The following is a 12,544-nucleotide window of genomic DNA, read 5'->3' on the forward strand; positions in this document are numbered from 1 at the left end:
CCAAGGAGTAAGTTTACTGCTGCTAATTCGCCCAGAGGAGCTAATAGTTTATGTAGGAAGGGGGCCTAGTCCTGATTTGGGGCATACTCAGTGCCTAGTGTTACCTCACATCCCCATAGTTTTCCCGCAACCATGATATAACAGCCCTCTTTGTCAATGAGCTGAGGTTCAAATGGGACTCCTGCCCTCACCCATATCAGCACCCCTCTTGCATATGCCGAAAAGGAGGTGGCAAATACCTGTCGCTTCCACCGCCTATGCAGGTTCTCCACTTCACTTTGAATAAGAATGTGTTTCCTGTAGTATGGCTATCTGTACTTCTCCCCTACGCAAATATTGATGGATGTTGTGGTGTTTGTTTGCCAACCACAACCCCCTGATATTCCATGTCATGACATTTAGCGTGTAGGATGGTGTAGTCATTGTGAATCAGAAATTGTTAACCCATCCCTTCCCCCACCCCAACCCAATGTAACTTATCGGGCCACTCATGCATGTAAAGCGAACAGATGCAACATAAGATATAAGACATCCATAAACTATAACTCCCCTTCCCAAGAGCAGTCTGGCGACAGCCAGCCGCCCAAACCGTGAGTGAACTATGATGATGAATCAGAAGACCCAAACCCAAGTTCAGATTGAGTCCTCCAATGGGGGGCAGACTACACTTCTAGAGCAGTATTTCCTGATCCAAATGCATCGGGCCAAGCCCATATTAGTCAGCCAACAATCACTCCTTGACCCTTATTAGGATATCATGTAGACAGGTGGTTGCAGCTATTTTCTTCCATCTTCTCATTAAATGATGTCATCAGCTGTCCTGGGGGTCCCCTCTGGCATCTGTGTTCTGTCCACTCGAGAAGACTTGGATTCAGAATCCCCCATTCCTTTCACTGAAGGAGAGCCAGACTCCAATATATTCTCCGATCCCTTCATGATCGATGCCACTGCCTGAAGGGCAGCCGCTCTTTAGTTTTCAGTTTGTAATGGGCTGGGTGTTTTTGCTGGGCCCTCTTGGTTCATCTCCTTGGTCTCTTTCTCCTCTCCCCTGCTTTTGTAAGTTCAATTCTGTCTTTAGGGGGTTGTGTCCCGGTCTTATAGGATTCAATCCAGTCCCAGGCCGCTGCCGGGTCTTCGCAGAAATAAGTCTTGCCTTCCAACATCATCCAAAACCTTGCAGGAAACATCAAGGAGCATTCTAGGTCCTCCTCCTAAGGGTCTTCTTGACTTCGAAAAAATATGTTCTCCTCCTTTGTACTTCCATCGTGTAATCAGGGAATGTGGAGACCTTTCTGTTATTAAATGTGAAGGGGCCTGTAGATCTAGCTTTATGGAGCATTAGGTCTTTAGAGTGAAGGAGTTGTGCCACCACTGGGCATGGAGGGCAGCCTGGTGCCTGCAGGCGGACTGGCACTCTATGTGCTCTTTCAAGTGTGTAAAAGGCAGAGAGGCCTTCCAGTGCCACACTGATTTAAGCCAATTTTCCTAATAGGTGACCATGTCTGTGGTCTCCACACCCTTGGGTAGCCCAACCACCCAGATTTTGTTGCGACTATTGCGCCTTTCTGTGTCTTCCACTCTGCGTTCAAGCGCAAACCCTGCCCATAAGTTCTGTATCTGGAGGGAAGTTGTTACTTGCACAGGGTGGAGATCAGCAAGGGAGGATTCTGTCACCTTAACTCTGTCTGCTAGCATGTGGTGTTCTTGTCGAAGTAGACCCAGTCCTACAGACATTCTGCTGATGTCCTGGCATAGTGTAGCGATGGCCTCAAGGATTTTAGTCAATTGCTGCTGCATTGGATCACTGGAGGTCCCTGGTTCCTGTTGTTGTGCATCTGAGGTCTCCCCTTGGTCAGCATGTATTTCTGATGGCTTAGCCCTGGTTTTGCCCATTCTCCAATCAGATTCATGAAAGTCTCTTAGCTCTGATCTCTCAAATCGGACATTGGGGAGATAATCTGTGGCCAGGCAGGGGAGATCTGAGAGAGCCGGTAACATTGTCCGGTAACACGATGCACCATTTAAAGGAGTCTTGCCAGCAAGTGTAGGGTTTTAAGAGGGCTTCGGGGTGGGGGCATGGCATTAATTTGGTACTCAACCACTCACTGTTTCGCCTCTTACACCATTTAGACACATCACTGTTCAAGAACGTAGCTGTCCTACTGTGTGCGGGCACCGTCTAGTTACTCCTTCGCATAGTCACTTCTGTTCGTTGATCCTCATTAATACACAGTGGTATCTCAGCACGGCCACCAGGTACAGTGTTTTCACCAATGCACAGCACTTGCTCAACACGGCCTGGGTTTCCTGCTTAGAGCTCCACTGCTCAGTCTCCAGGGTCTAAAGGTTGCTGTTCCTAATATGCAGCCTCAATCCCAGCAACCTAAGGTGAATGAACCGAGCACCCAGTTCTTCTCCACTACAATTGCCCACCTCAGTTAAACCACCGGCCAGGACCCAGAGTTTCCTTTTCTACCGGTGCTTTATCTCTTTTTATCACCAGAAGCTCCCTGCCCAGGCCCTCTGAGCTACATCCAAACCTACTCTATCTTGCAGGAGTAAAGGTCTTCTCACCGTCTCAGCGGCCCCTGCTGGCAGTCACAGGCAGTCGGTGTTCCATCCTGGGGGGAGGCGGTAGTCCGCTCCTACCTGTAAGCAGATCATCCTCTCCTCCGGTCTCCGCCTTGGTGTCCTCTGCACGTCCCCTGGGTCGCACTTCTCTCTCTGTCAGAAGCTCAAGCAGGGCTCCTCCTCTCTTCCGTGGCCAATGTAGGCCCAGGGCGATCGTTCACATGGACTAAGTCTCGATTCAGCTGGTAAATGGCAGTCATTGCAGTGTCCTCTAAGCAAGGGAAACGTGTCAAAATGATCCATGCCTCCAAACCTCTCTGGGTTTACTCTTTTATCTTCGGAGAGTTAAAACACCCACAGTGATGATTCACAGTGTTAAAAGTGGCATCAGCATCCAAAGCTAGTTTTCTAAGTCACTGCCTCAAATACATTATCCAGCATGGTAACCAGAGCAGGTTCTACCCCATGTTGGAGTTGAGGCATCGCTCTCCAACATACAACATAAAAAACCTTCGCTATGAAAAGGCCTTTCAGGTGAACTTGCAACTTTGTACCTCCTTCATATAAATGTTAGTTAGCTAATGCAGTTTGGTCTATAGTTGGTATGTAATTATTACTTTAGGAAAGTTTTTAAGGTGTTAACTTGATCAAATGAGAGCTTGCTTAAAAGATGCCATGTGATGTGTCTTCTATGGGGAAACTATTCACTGTTGCTATTACCGCTATGGAATATTGGGCAGGATATGTTTGTAAGAGCAGAAGTAAGGAAGTGTTTGTTGGGCGGAAGGGAGGTTTCATTTCTCCTAGAAGTGCTATTTCTTTTTACTAAAGCATGGTAAAAGTAAAGTTAGAGAGTTGTTGTCACGGTTATTGGCTGCGTATTTCAGGTATAGTTCCTTTAAATTAGTAGGTACCTCAGTTGGAGGTACCTTAATACATTTAGCTTTGTGTCAAAGATTTCTGGTAGCAAATCACCAAGGTTATTGACCACGTGAGTATTTAAAGGATGTCATGCTACCTTTTAATCTCAAATATAGATTTTAATAGTTATTGTTGGTCAAATCTAGACTACTTTTTGCAGAAGAAACAGCAATTGTAGGAGCTGCATGAAAGATTTTCTTTGTACCGTTTGTTATACAGTCCACCATGATCTTGGTTAGGTGCCTACATGTTCTCATAAATCCCCAAAAATCTAATACAGCTATTCAATTCTTGGACTGTTATATAGATCCATAAGGAGTCTAAAACTTGTAATTCCTTTGTTTACAGAGTACGTGCGGATTTTGATGTACCAACTAATTGTTTGATTGGAGCCCATGGATACTGCACGCAGGTGAGCATACATGGTGTGCTATATATTTTATTAAAATAGTGATGGTTTTAGCATAATGCCATATTTTGCTTAGTTGACAACTGTTGTGATCTTAATAGCTATAGTTCTTCCCAGTACTTATATACGCATGCTCAGCTCAGCTCGTGTTTATACCTGTAAATGAATTCCAGCCCTACTCTTCCTCAAGATATCAGACTGCATTTCATGCACAGATCTAATCTACTCCTGAAATGAGAGTCCTGCCATATGGACCCACTTTGGTCATAAACACATGGATTTATAGAGTTATGCAATAGTGACAGGATTCCTTTGAAGTGCAAACAACCATTCATTTGTGCTATATGTCTTTGTCATCAACAAATGATTGACCTCTGACATTTTGTACAAAATATGCCTCTCCAAAAGTGCCTGTGCCTGTGGTATCCCCATTAGCCAGGTGTGTGATTGTCCAATGCAAAACCACAGTCATCTATGACACTGTAATATATCTAACTTTCAAAACCAGAAACAATATACTAAGACTACCCTTGATAGCCTATTATGGTGTCATCTCAAACTGAAAATGATTCTTACGCTTTGGTGATTAATTGCTGTATTTCATTGCTGCATGCAATTGCTTCACAACTGACCCACTGCCTTTGTAGATGTGTTTGTACACTGTAATCAAATGCATGTCCTCCACTCATACTATTAACTCAGTATCCCATGTCTCACTCTAGTCGTCTACAAATCTCTAGTCCAGCACCTCAAAATGCAATGGGAGCCTTCATCTACCACTTCCTTGGTCAAATATATCTTCCTCCACTCTTATGCCGCTTCCACCAATAGATTCAGTGCACCCGTCCAACACACAGCACCCAGACGATCCCATCCTATCACCTTGGTCCCCATTGTCCACCGCTACACAGGGATTCCGATATGGTCTCCTAGCCAAAGGCTCAGTCTTTTCTCTGGATCCTTTATTCATATCCTGATTTCTGACTATTGCCTTAAGTGCTTCTTCTTAATTGAGATTTGGTTCACACTTATTTCTGCACCTGTTCATGCCATCTACTGCTTTAAGATACAAAACAGCCTGGTTTTCATATAGATGTTGCCATAATTTACACTGTCGCTATAAGAGTCACTTCTGATAGATACATCTGCCGTGTGGATTCCTCACCTTGTGAATATCCCCCTTGCGTCAGCAACGTTTGGAAATTTTCTTCGTAGCACGCCGACGTGGGCGACGTCACAGGAGCACGGCATCGCGCGCGACTCCATCTGACGTCACCGACCCCATATCAGGCCCACGCCGGCGTGATGACGTCAGTTCCCTTTTTTCCGCGTCTCCGACGCTAACGGTTTTCGGGATCTTCTGCCATACCTAGTATCTTTCTGTTAAATAATTGTCACTGTTTCTCTCTTACGACTTGGTTCTTCTCCGGAGATGTCGTCGAGGAAAACAGGCTTTAAGCCATGTAGGTCTTGTGCCCGCATGATGTCCATCACTGACCCACATAAGGATTGTTTGTGGTGTCTTGGTTCGAGTCACGACGTCAAGAACTGCGATTCCTGTTTTAAAATGAATCCAAAGGCGCTTCGAGAGCGTGAAGCTAAATTACTTTTGGCGAAAGTGAAACAGGATTCTCGACGATGTTCGAGATCGAAGTCACGAAGATCGAGGTCGAAGCAAAGGTCTCGGTCGAAGTCGGGATCGGCGTCGAGATCCAGAGCGGGTTCGAGGTCTGGAGAGGAGTCGAGATCTAAAGCGAAGTCAAAATCCAGAGAAAGATCTAGGTCTAGATCTAAGTCGGCTTCCGGTCACGCTTCGAGCTCCTCGAGGAGAAAGCATAAGAGGAGGAAGCACAGTTCGAAACATCATTCGGAGAAGGAATCCTCTGACTCGAAGAGAAGGTCTCACAAACATCGTAAAGACTTTGTCTCTCCTTCGCCTGCTTTATCAAAAGAAGGTTCTCCGGCTCCGGAGCCGGAGCCGGACCCGGAGCCGGACCCGGAGCCGGTATCCTCGGAGCATGAAGAGGAAGAAGAGGTGACTCCTCAAGATCCGGCTTCGGCGGAGACTCCTGTGAACCCAGAAGGTCAGGGTGAGGATGTGTCGGGGCGGCCTCCATTGGAACATCCGGTAGGTCCGTACCCTTCCTTTCCTGGTCCTGGACAGGATCCCTCGCATTTTCTCAATGCGATGTTTGTAGTATATTCTAGGGCAATGTACCCCACTGGAGCGCCTGTTGGTCCCATGGGTCCATTATCGTACAATCTGGGTATTCCTCAGTCGTACGCCCCAGCTCCATTTATGCCTTTCATGCCGGCGCCTCTTTCACCATGGCTCGGTACGGCTCCACCGAGGTCTTCGACTCCGCATGCGGCTTCGCCGACTCCGGATCGACCTCGCAGTCGAGGTCGAGGTACCACACCTGTTCATGACTCTCGTTCTGCTGCTCCGGCTCCTCGATCGACGTCGGAACCGGCTCCGTCGGAGTCGTTACCGGATCCGTCGACTTCGATTTGTTTGGAGTGGTCGAGGCGAAGAGCTCAGCGTCTTCTCGAACAAAAAGATGATGAAAGTTCTGATGTGGAAGAAGGCGAGCTTCCTGATCATGATGATGATTTCGATGAGCTTCGGGATGCTAGTGGTCTGGAACTCTCTCCCGAGTGGGGTCTGCCTTCAACTTCTGATGCTCCATCAAGGGACGTGGCACCCTATCACGTGGTTATTAGGAAGGCTGCTGACCTTCTTAGCTTAAGGCTGCCCACAGTGGAGTACAAGCCCAACATCCTCACTGAAGTCTTGCATTCTCCTTCTTCGATTGTTGAGCCTACACTGCCATTTACTGATGCCTTGACGGATCCAATTAAGGAGATTTGGAAGAGGCCGTTGTCTGCTCCTGCAGTTTCAAGGGTTATTGCAAGGCGCTATAGGGTGGCTCCTGATGACCCTGCATTTCTTTCTTCGCATCCATCTCCGGAAAGTCTTGTGGTTCAGGCGGCTTGCTCTAATAGGGCTGCAGGCTCTTTCCCTCAAGTGCCAGCTGACAAAGAGTCTAAGAAATTAGATCAGTCTGCGAAGAAGACTTTCTCTTCTGGGAGCATGGCTCTTAAGTCATCAAGTGCTACTTGCCTTTTAGGTAGATATGTGCATGCGCTAATGGACTCAGTGAAGCAATTGTCATCAAAACTTCCTGAGGAGGATAAGAAGAACTTTAATGAAGTGGTCTCTGACACTCAGGCTGCGGCCCGCATGGTCATTCAAAGCGGCATGGACACTGTGGATTCTGTTGCTAGAATTATGGGCTCATCCATTGCGACCAGGAGAGCCGCATGGTTAAAGTCTTCTGATTTCTCAGCGGATGTGCAGTCTACATTGCTGGACTTACCCTTTGAAGGAACTGGCCTTTTTGGTAAGAAGGCTGATGTGGCCTTGGAGAGGTTTAAGGACAGCCGTGCCACTGCAAGGTCTTTGGGTCTGCAGATGAGAGGGTCGACGACTAGAAAATTCAAGGGATTTGGTAAATCTTCTTTTCGTCCCTTCAAGCAGGGCCAACAACAACAACAGCAGCTGCAGCAGAACCCTCTATATAGGTCCTATAGAGGTAGACAGAGGGGTCGTGGACGTGGACGTCAAGTCTCCTCTTCCTCCACTTCCTCCAATAATGCCCAACCCCCACCCGCATCAGCAAAGCAGCCCTAGATCCTCCATTCTGGATCATGTAGGGCCAGTAGGGGGTCGGCTTACTCACTTTCTACGAGATTGGGAATCGGTTACATCAGATCTTTGGGTTCTCAATCTCGTAGAGAATGGGTATGCACTTCCTTTTCAGGAGTTCCCTCCCAATTACCCTCCTTGCCAAGGTTATTGTTCGGAGGACCACCTGCTTCTCCTGCAGGAGGAAGTCCTGGCACTGTTTCGAAAGGGTGCAATAGAGGTGGTTCCAGAGCAGGAGAGGGGTCAAGGGTGCTACTCCCGGTATTTCTTGATTCCCAAGAAGGATGGCAGGCTTCGGCCGATCCTGGATCTCAGGATTTTGAACCTCTATCTCAAACAGGAGAAGTTCAAAATGCTCACCCTTGCTCAGGTTCTTCTGGCGCTGATGGAAGAAGACTGGATGGTGTCGATCGACTTGCAGGATGCGTATTTTCACATCCCAATCCTGAAGTCGCACAGGAAGTATCTCCGTTTTACGGTGGGATCGCAGCACTACCAGTTTGCGGTCCTCCCGTTTGGACTTACTACTGCGCCTCGAGTTTTCACCAAGGTGATGGCAGTGGTGGCTGCGCATCTCAGAAGGTCGGGGATTCCTGTATTCCCTTATCTAGACGACTGGCTGATCAAAGCAGAGTCGCCGGAGATGGTGCTCCATCATCTGCAGGAGACAACTCAGTTGTTACACAGGTTGGGTTTTTCGATAAACGTACCCAAATCTCACCTGGTGCCCTCCCAGCGCAACCTGTTCATAGGTGCGGTACTGGACACTTCTGTATGTCGTGCATTCCCTCCACCTCAAAGGATTCACGACATTCAGGAAATGATTCCTTTATTTTTCAATGGAGCGGTTGTTCCAGTCCTGAAGGTCCTTCGCCTGCTCGGTCTGATGGCTTCTTGCATTCTGTTGGTCAGTCATGCACGCTGGCACATGAGGGCGCTCCAGTGGTGCCTCCGCAGGCAGTGGTATCAGCACAACGGAGATCTCAGGGAGTCAGTGAAGATCTCCAGGGAAGCTGCAGCGGATCTGTCTTGGTGGGGCGTGGAAGGCAATCTGTCGCAAGGAAAGCCTTTTCAACTGCCTACATCAGTGGCCACAGTGATAACGGATGCATCCACTCTCGGGTGGGGTGCTCATCTGGGAGACCTGGAGGTCAAAGGTCTTTGGTCTCCGGAAGAAAGGTTGTTTCACATCAACCTTCTGGAATTGAGGGCGATACGTTTGGCGCTCAAGGCCTTCCTCCCTTCCCTTCGCGGTCGTTCGGTTCAAGTCCTAACGGACAACACGACTGCGATGTGGTACATCAACAAGCAGGGAGGAGTAGGGTCGCAGTGTCTCTGCAGAGAGGCTCTGCGTCTCTGGTCCTGGGTTCAGGACCATCAGATTTGTCTGGTGGCAAATCATCTGGCCGGAGTTCTGAACGTGCGTGCAGACAGTCTCAGTCGGCAGTTCTCTGCCGACCACGAGTGGAGGCTTCACCCGGAGGTTGTTCACGACATCTTTCAGATGTGGGGGACTCCTCGGGTGGATCTATTTGCCACTCGCGAGAATGCTCACTGCCTTTCATTCTGCAGTCTCCAGTATCCGATGCAAGGAGCATTGGGGGACGCGTTTCAGTTGGGTTGGGGAGATCAACTCCTTTACGCATTTCCTCCCATACCTTTGATTCCTCGGGTTCTGAGGAAGATTCGTCAAGAACGGGCCCAAGTCATATTGGTTGCTCCGTATTGGCCAAGAAGGGTGTGGTATTCGGACCTACTCCACCTGTCCTCTCACCCGCCGCTCCGTCTCCCTCACAGGGCAGACCTCCTCTCTCAGATGGAGGGGCAGGTTCTACACCCCCACCTCCAGACATTACACCTTCATGCCTGGAGATTGAACGGGGCAACTTGAGTTCTTTTTCTCTCCCTCACGAGGTGGTGGATGTCATTCTCTCTGCCAGGCGTGACACCACTAAGTCCATTTACTCCTATAGGTGGTCAAAATTTGTTTCTTGGTGCAGGGAGAGGGATATTGACCCTTTGAAGGCTCATTTGTCTAGTATTTTACAATTTGCCCTTTATCTGGCACAGCAAGGTTTGGCTGTGGCCACGGTCAAGGGTTATCTTTCGGCCTTATCGGCGTTTCTTTGTTTGCCGGATCAGCCTTCTCTCTTTAAATCTCCGGTGGTTTTGAGATTCTTGAGGGGTCTCATGAATATGTTTCCTCCTACTCCTTTTATTGTTCCTCATTGGGATTTGAATCTTGTGCTGACCTTTTTAATGGGTTCTCCCTTCGAACCCTTGCACAAGTGTCCATTGAGGCTTCTCTCTTTTAAAACTATCTTCCTCGTTGCAATCACCTCGGCAAGGAGGGTAAGTGAGCTTCAAGCTCTAAGTTCCAAACCCCCATTCCTGCCCATTCATGCTGAAAGGATGGTTCTTAGGACCAGGGCTGCTTTTCTGCCTAAGGTGGTGACTCCTTTCCATCTTGGGCAGTCCATTACCCTTCCTACCTTCTATCCTCCCCCTCACCCGTCTAAGGAGGAAGAGAGGCTGCATCGCCTGGACCCTAAGAGGGCGGTGTCTTTCTATCTGGACAGGACTAAGGACTTCCGGATGGACGACCAGCTGTTTGTTGGCTTTGCTGGCTGCAAGAAGGGCAGAGCGGTGCACAAGCGCACTCTTTCCAGGTGGATAATCCTGTGCATCAAGATCTGCTATTCTCTTGCGGGTAAGGACCCTCCTGAGGGTATTAGAGCTCATTCAACTAGAGCAAAGTCTGCAACATCTGCTTTGTCTAGGGGTGTACCTGTTGAGGATATTTGCAGGGCCGCGACTTGGGCCTCCCTCCACACTTTCGCGAAGCATTACTGCTTGGATACCGAGGTGAGGAGGGATGGCCACTTCGCGCGCTCTGTCCTCCAAGACTTCCTGGTGTAGCAGAGTGGGCACCCTCCTCCGGGAGTGGGGACTGCTGTGGGAATCTATTCACAAGGTGAGGAATCCACACGGCAGATGTATCTATCAGAAGAACAAGTTACTTACCTTCGGTAACGCTTTTTCTGGTAGATACTATATCTGCCTGTGGATTCCTCACTGACCCACCCGCCTCCCCGTTGTCCACTCTGCTATACCTGGTCTTTCTGTATATATGGTTTATACTGTTGTATTGATTTAGTTCTATATGTACTGTGTACATTGTATATTTGCATGTTTGCTATCGTTGTTCCGTCCGTGTGCCTCGAAGGCATGGAAAAAAGGGCGGAACTGACGTCATCACGCTGGCGTGGGCCTGATATGGGGTCGGTGACGTCAGATGGAGTCGCGCGCGATGCCGTGCTCCTGTGACGTCGCCCACGTCGGCGTGCTACGAAGAAAATTTCCGAACGTTGCTGACGCAAGGGGGATATTCACAAGGTGAGGAATCCACAGGCAGATATAGTATCTACCAGAAAAAGCGTTACCGAAGGTAAGTAACTTGTTCTACTCAACTAAATATGCATTCCACACCTCAGTTGCAAAGCATAGCTCTCTAGATCATTCTGTTCCTCTCCTCCACTTTAGAATCCCTCCTCTGTTTATGCCCCCATAGCACATCAGACATTTCTTATCCCTTCTCTCACATGTTCACCATAACTACTGGCCAAACCATAGTTTACCGTGATTTGAGTTTCAGTTCTCGTTTCACAGAACTCATCTTGTATCAGAATTTAGGACGCCATCCTCCTTAATCTCTTAACCTTTGATCTTCCATATACCAAGCTTTGCTCCTGGATATTATCTTGGAGGTTACGCTGCAAGTCACTTTAACTCTTTTATAATGACATGCACAGATCACTTCATTTTCTTCTTGATTATTAGTTATCTGTTTCTGTTTTTTATCGTTCACTTCCCCTTGCTTTCTTTTCTGATTTTCTTTCTCCCTCCATCTTGCTGTGTGTTAAAGTATGATCATAAAAATGTGGCCCTGGTCCCTAAAAGGAATGCTGGTGCTCATGACTTTGAGACCACTTTCACTGGCTGCCGGAAAAAGGACCTAGTTGCCCATCAGGGCTTGGCTGGTTGGTCAGGGGTGCTTTTTGTACATCATGCTCAGAGTAATTATTTAATGGCAATACTTTTTGACTACTCTTAAACTGTGTCAGAGTAAATACCCAAAAAGTATTGTACTTTTTAACATGTCGTCAAGCAATGAGAAATAAGAAGCATATATTTCAGCTAATAAAATAGTGAGAACAACAAATCTTTGGGCCTATTTGCCACCTGCACTTTGTAGTACATAAAGTTGCACAACATTAGTAATACTCGTACTACAAAATAGTATTCACAAACCTGCTGTTGGAGATCCCCTGCCTCCACCTCTTCTATTTTTTATGTTTAGAGGTCTCCACCATGGTGGCAGAAATCTCTACACATATAGGCATGCTTTTTGTAGTATATGTCGGAGGGACCAGGTAGCATGGCTGAAAAATGGGAAATACTTACTACTAAATGTGAGGAGTTCAGGGAAATTTAAAGCAGGGTTATGGAGAGACATGCTAATACAAACACACGCCCACAAAACAGTAAGATGATTTCTACTCACAAATTACACTTATAAAGTTAGAACACCACTAAACGTATACAACAAGCTCAAAAGAACTCCTACCCCGTCTTGGAGTAAGTCAAGCACTGCATATGGCCACTCATGGGTATTGCAACAAACTCCCATAAAAAACAGTGGAGGCAGGGAAACAAAATAACACAACATAGGAACTAAAGTTAAATTAATTAAATTATTTTGACCTTTACATTGTGTATGTCCGTGTTGAAATTATCAAACTGTTATTGTATTATTTTAAAATGTAACAATCATTTTCATTATAAAAAAACAGATTTTAAACAGTTATTAAAATATTAAAACTAATTTAAATTGACTACATATTAAAAATAAAAAAAAATAGTCGTTTTATTAC

At 47.2% G+C, this 12,544-nt stretch overlaps 1 protein-coding gene across 1 annotated transcript in view; it reads left to right on the plus strand.

Annotated features, from left to right (window-relative positions):
- Positions 1-12,544, plus strand: part of MINDY4 (MINDY lysine 48 deubiquitinase 4) — a 718,486-nt gene that overhangs the window by 615,145 nt on the left and 90,797 nt on the right. The window contains exon 14 of the mRNA XM_086940895.1: positions 3,841-3,904. Coding sequence (XP_086797021.1) covers positions 3,841-3,904 — 64 coding nt within the window. The remainder of the gene's footprint in view (positions 1-3,840; positions 3,905-12,544) is intronic.

This window comes from Lissotriton vulgaris, chromosome 10, assembly GCF_964263255.1.
Source record: "Lissotriton vulgaris chromosome 10, aLisVul1.2, whole genome shotgun sequence".
NCBI lineage: Eukaryota > Metazoa > Chordata > Amphibia > Caudata > Salamandridae > Lissotriton > Lissotriton vulgaris.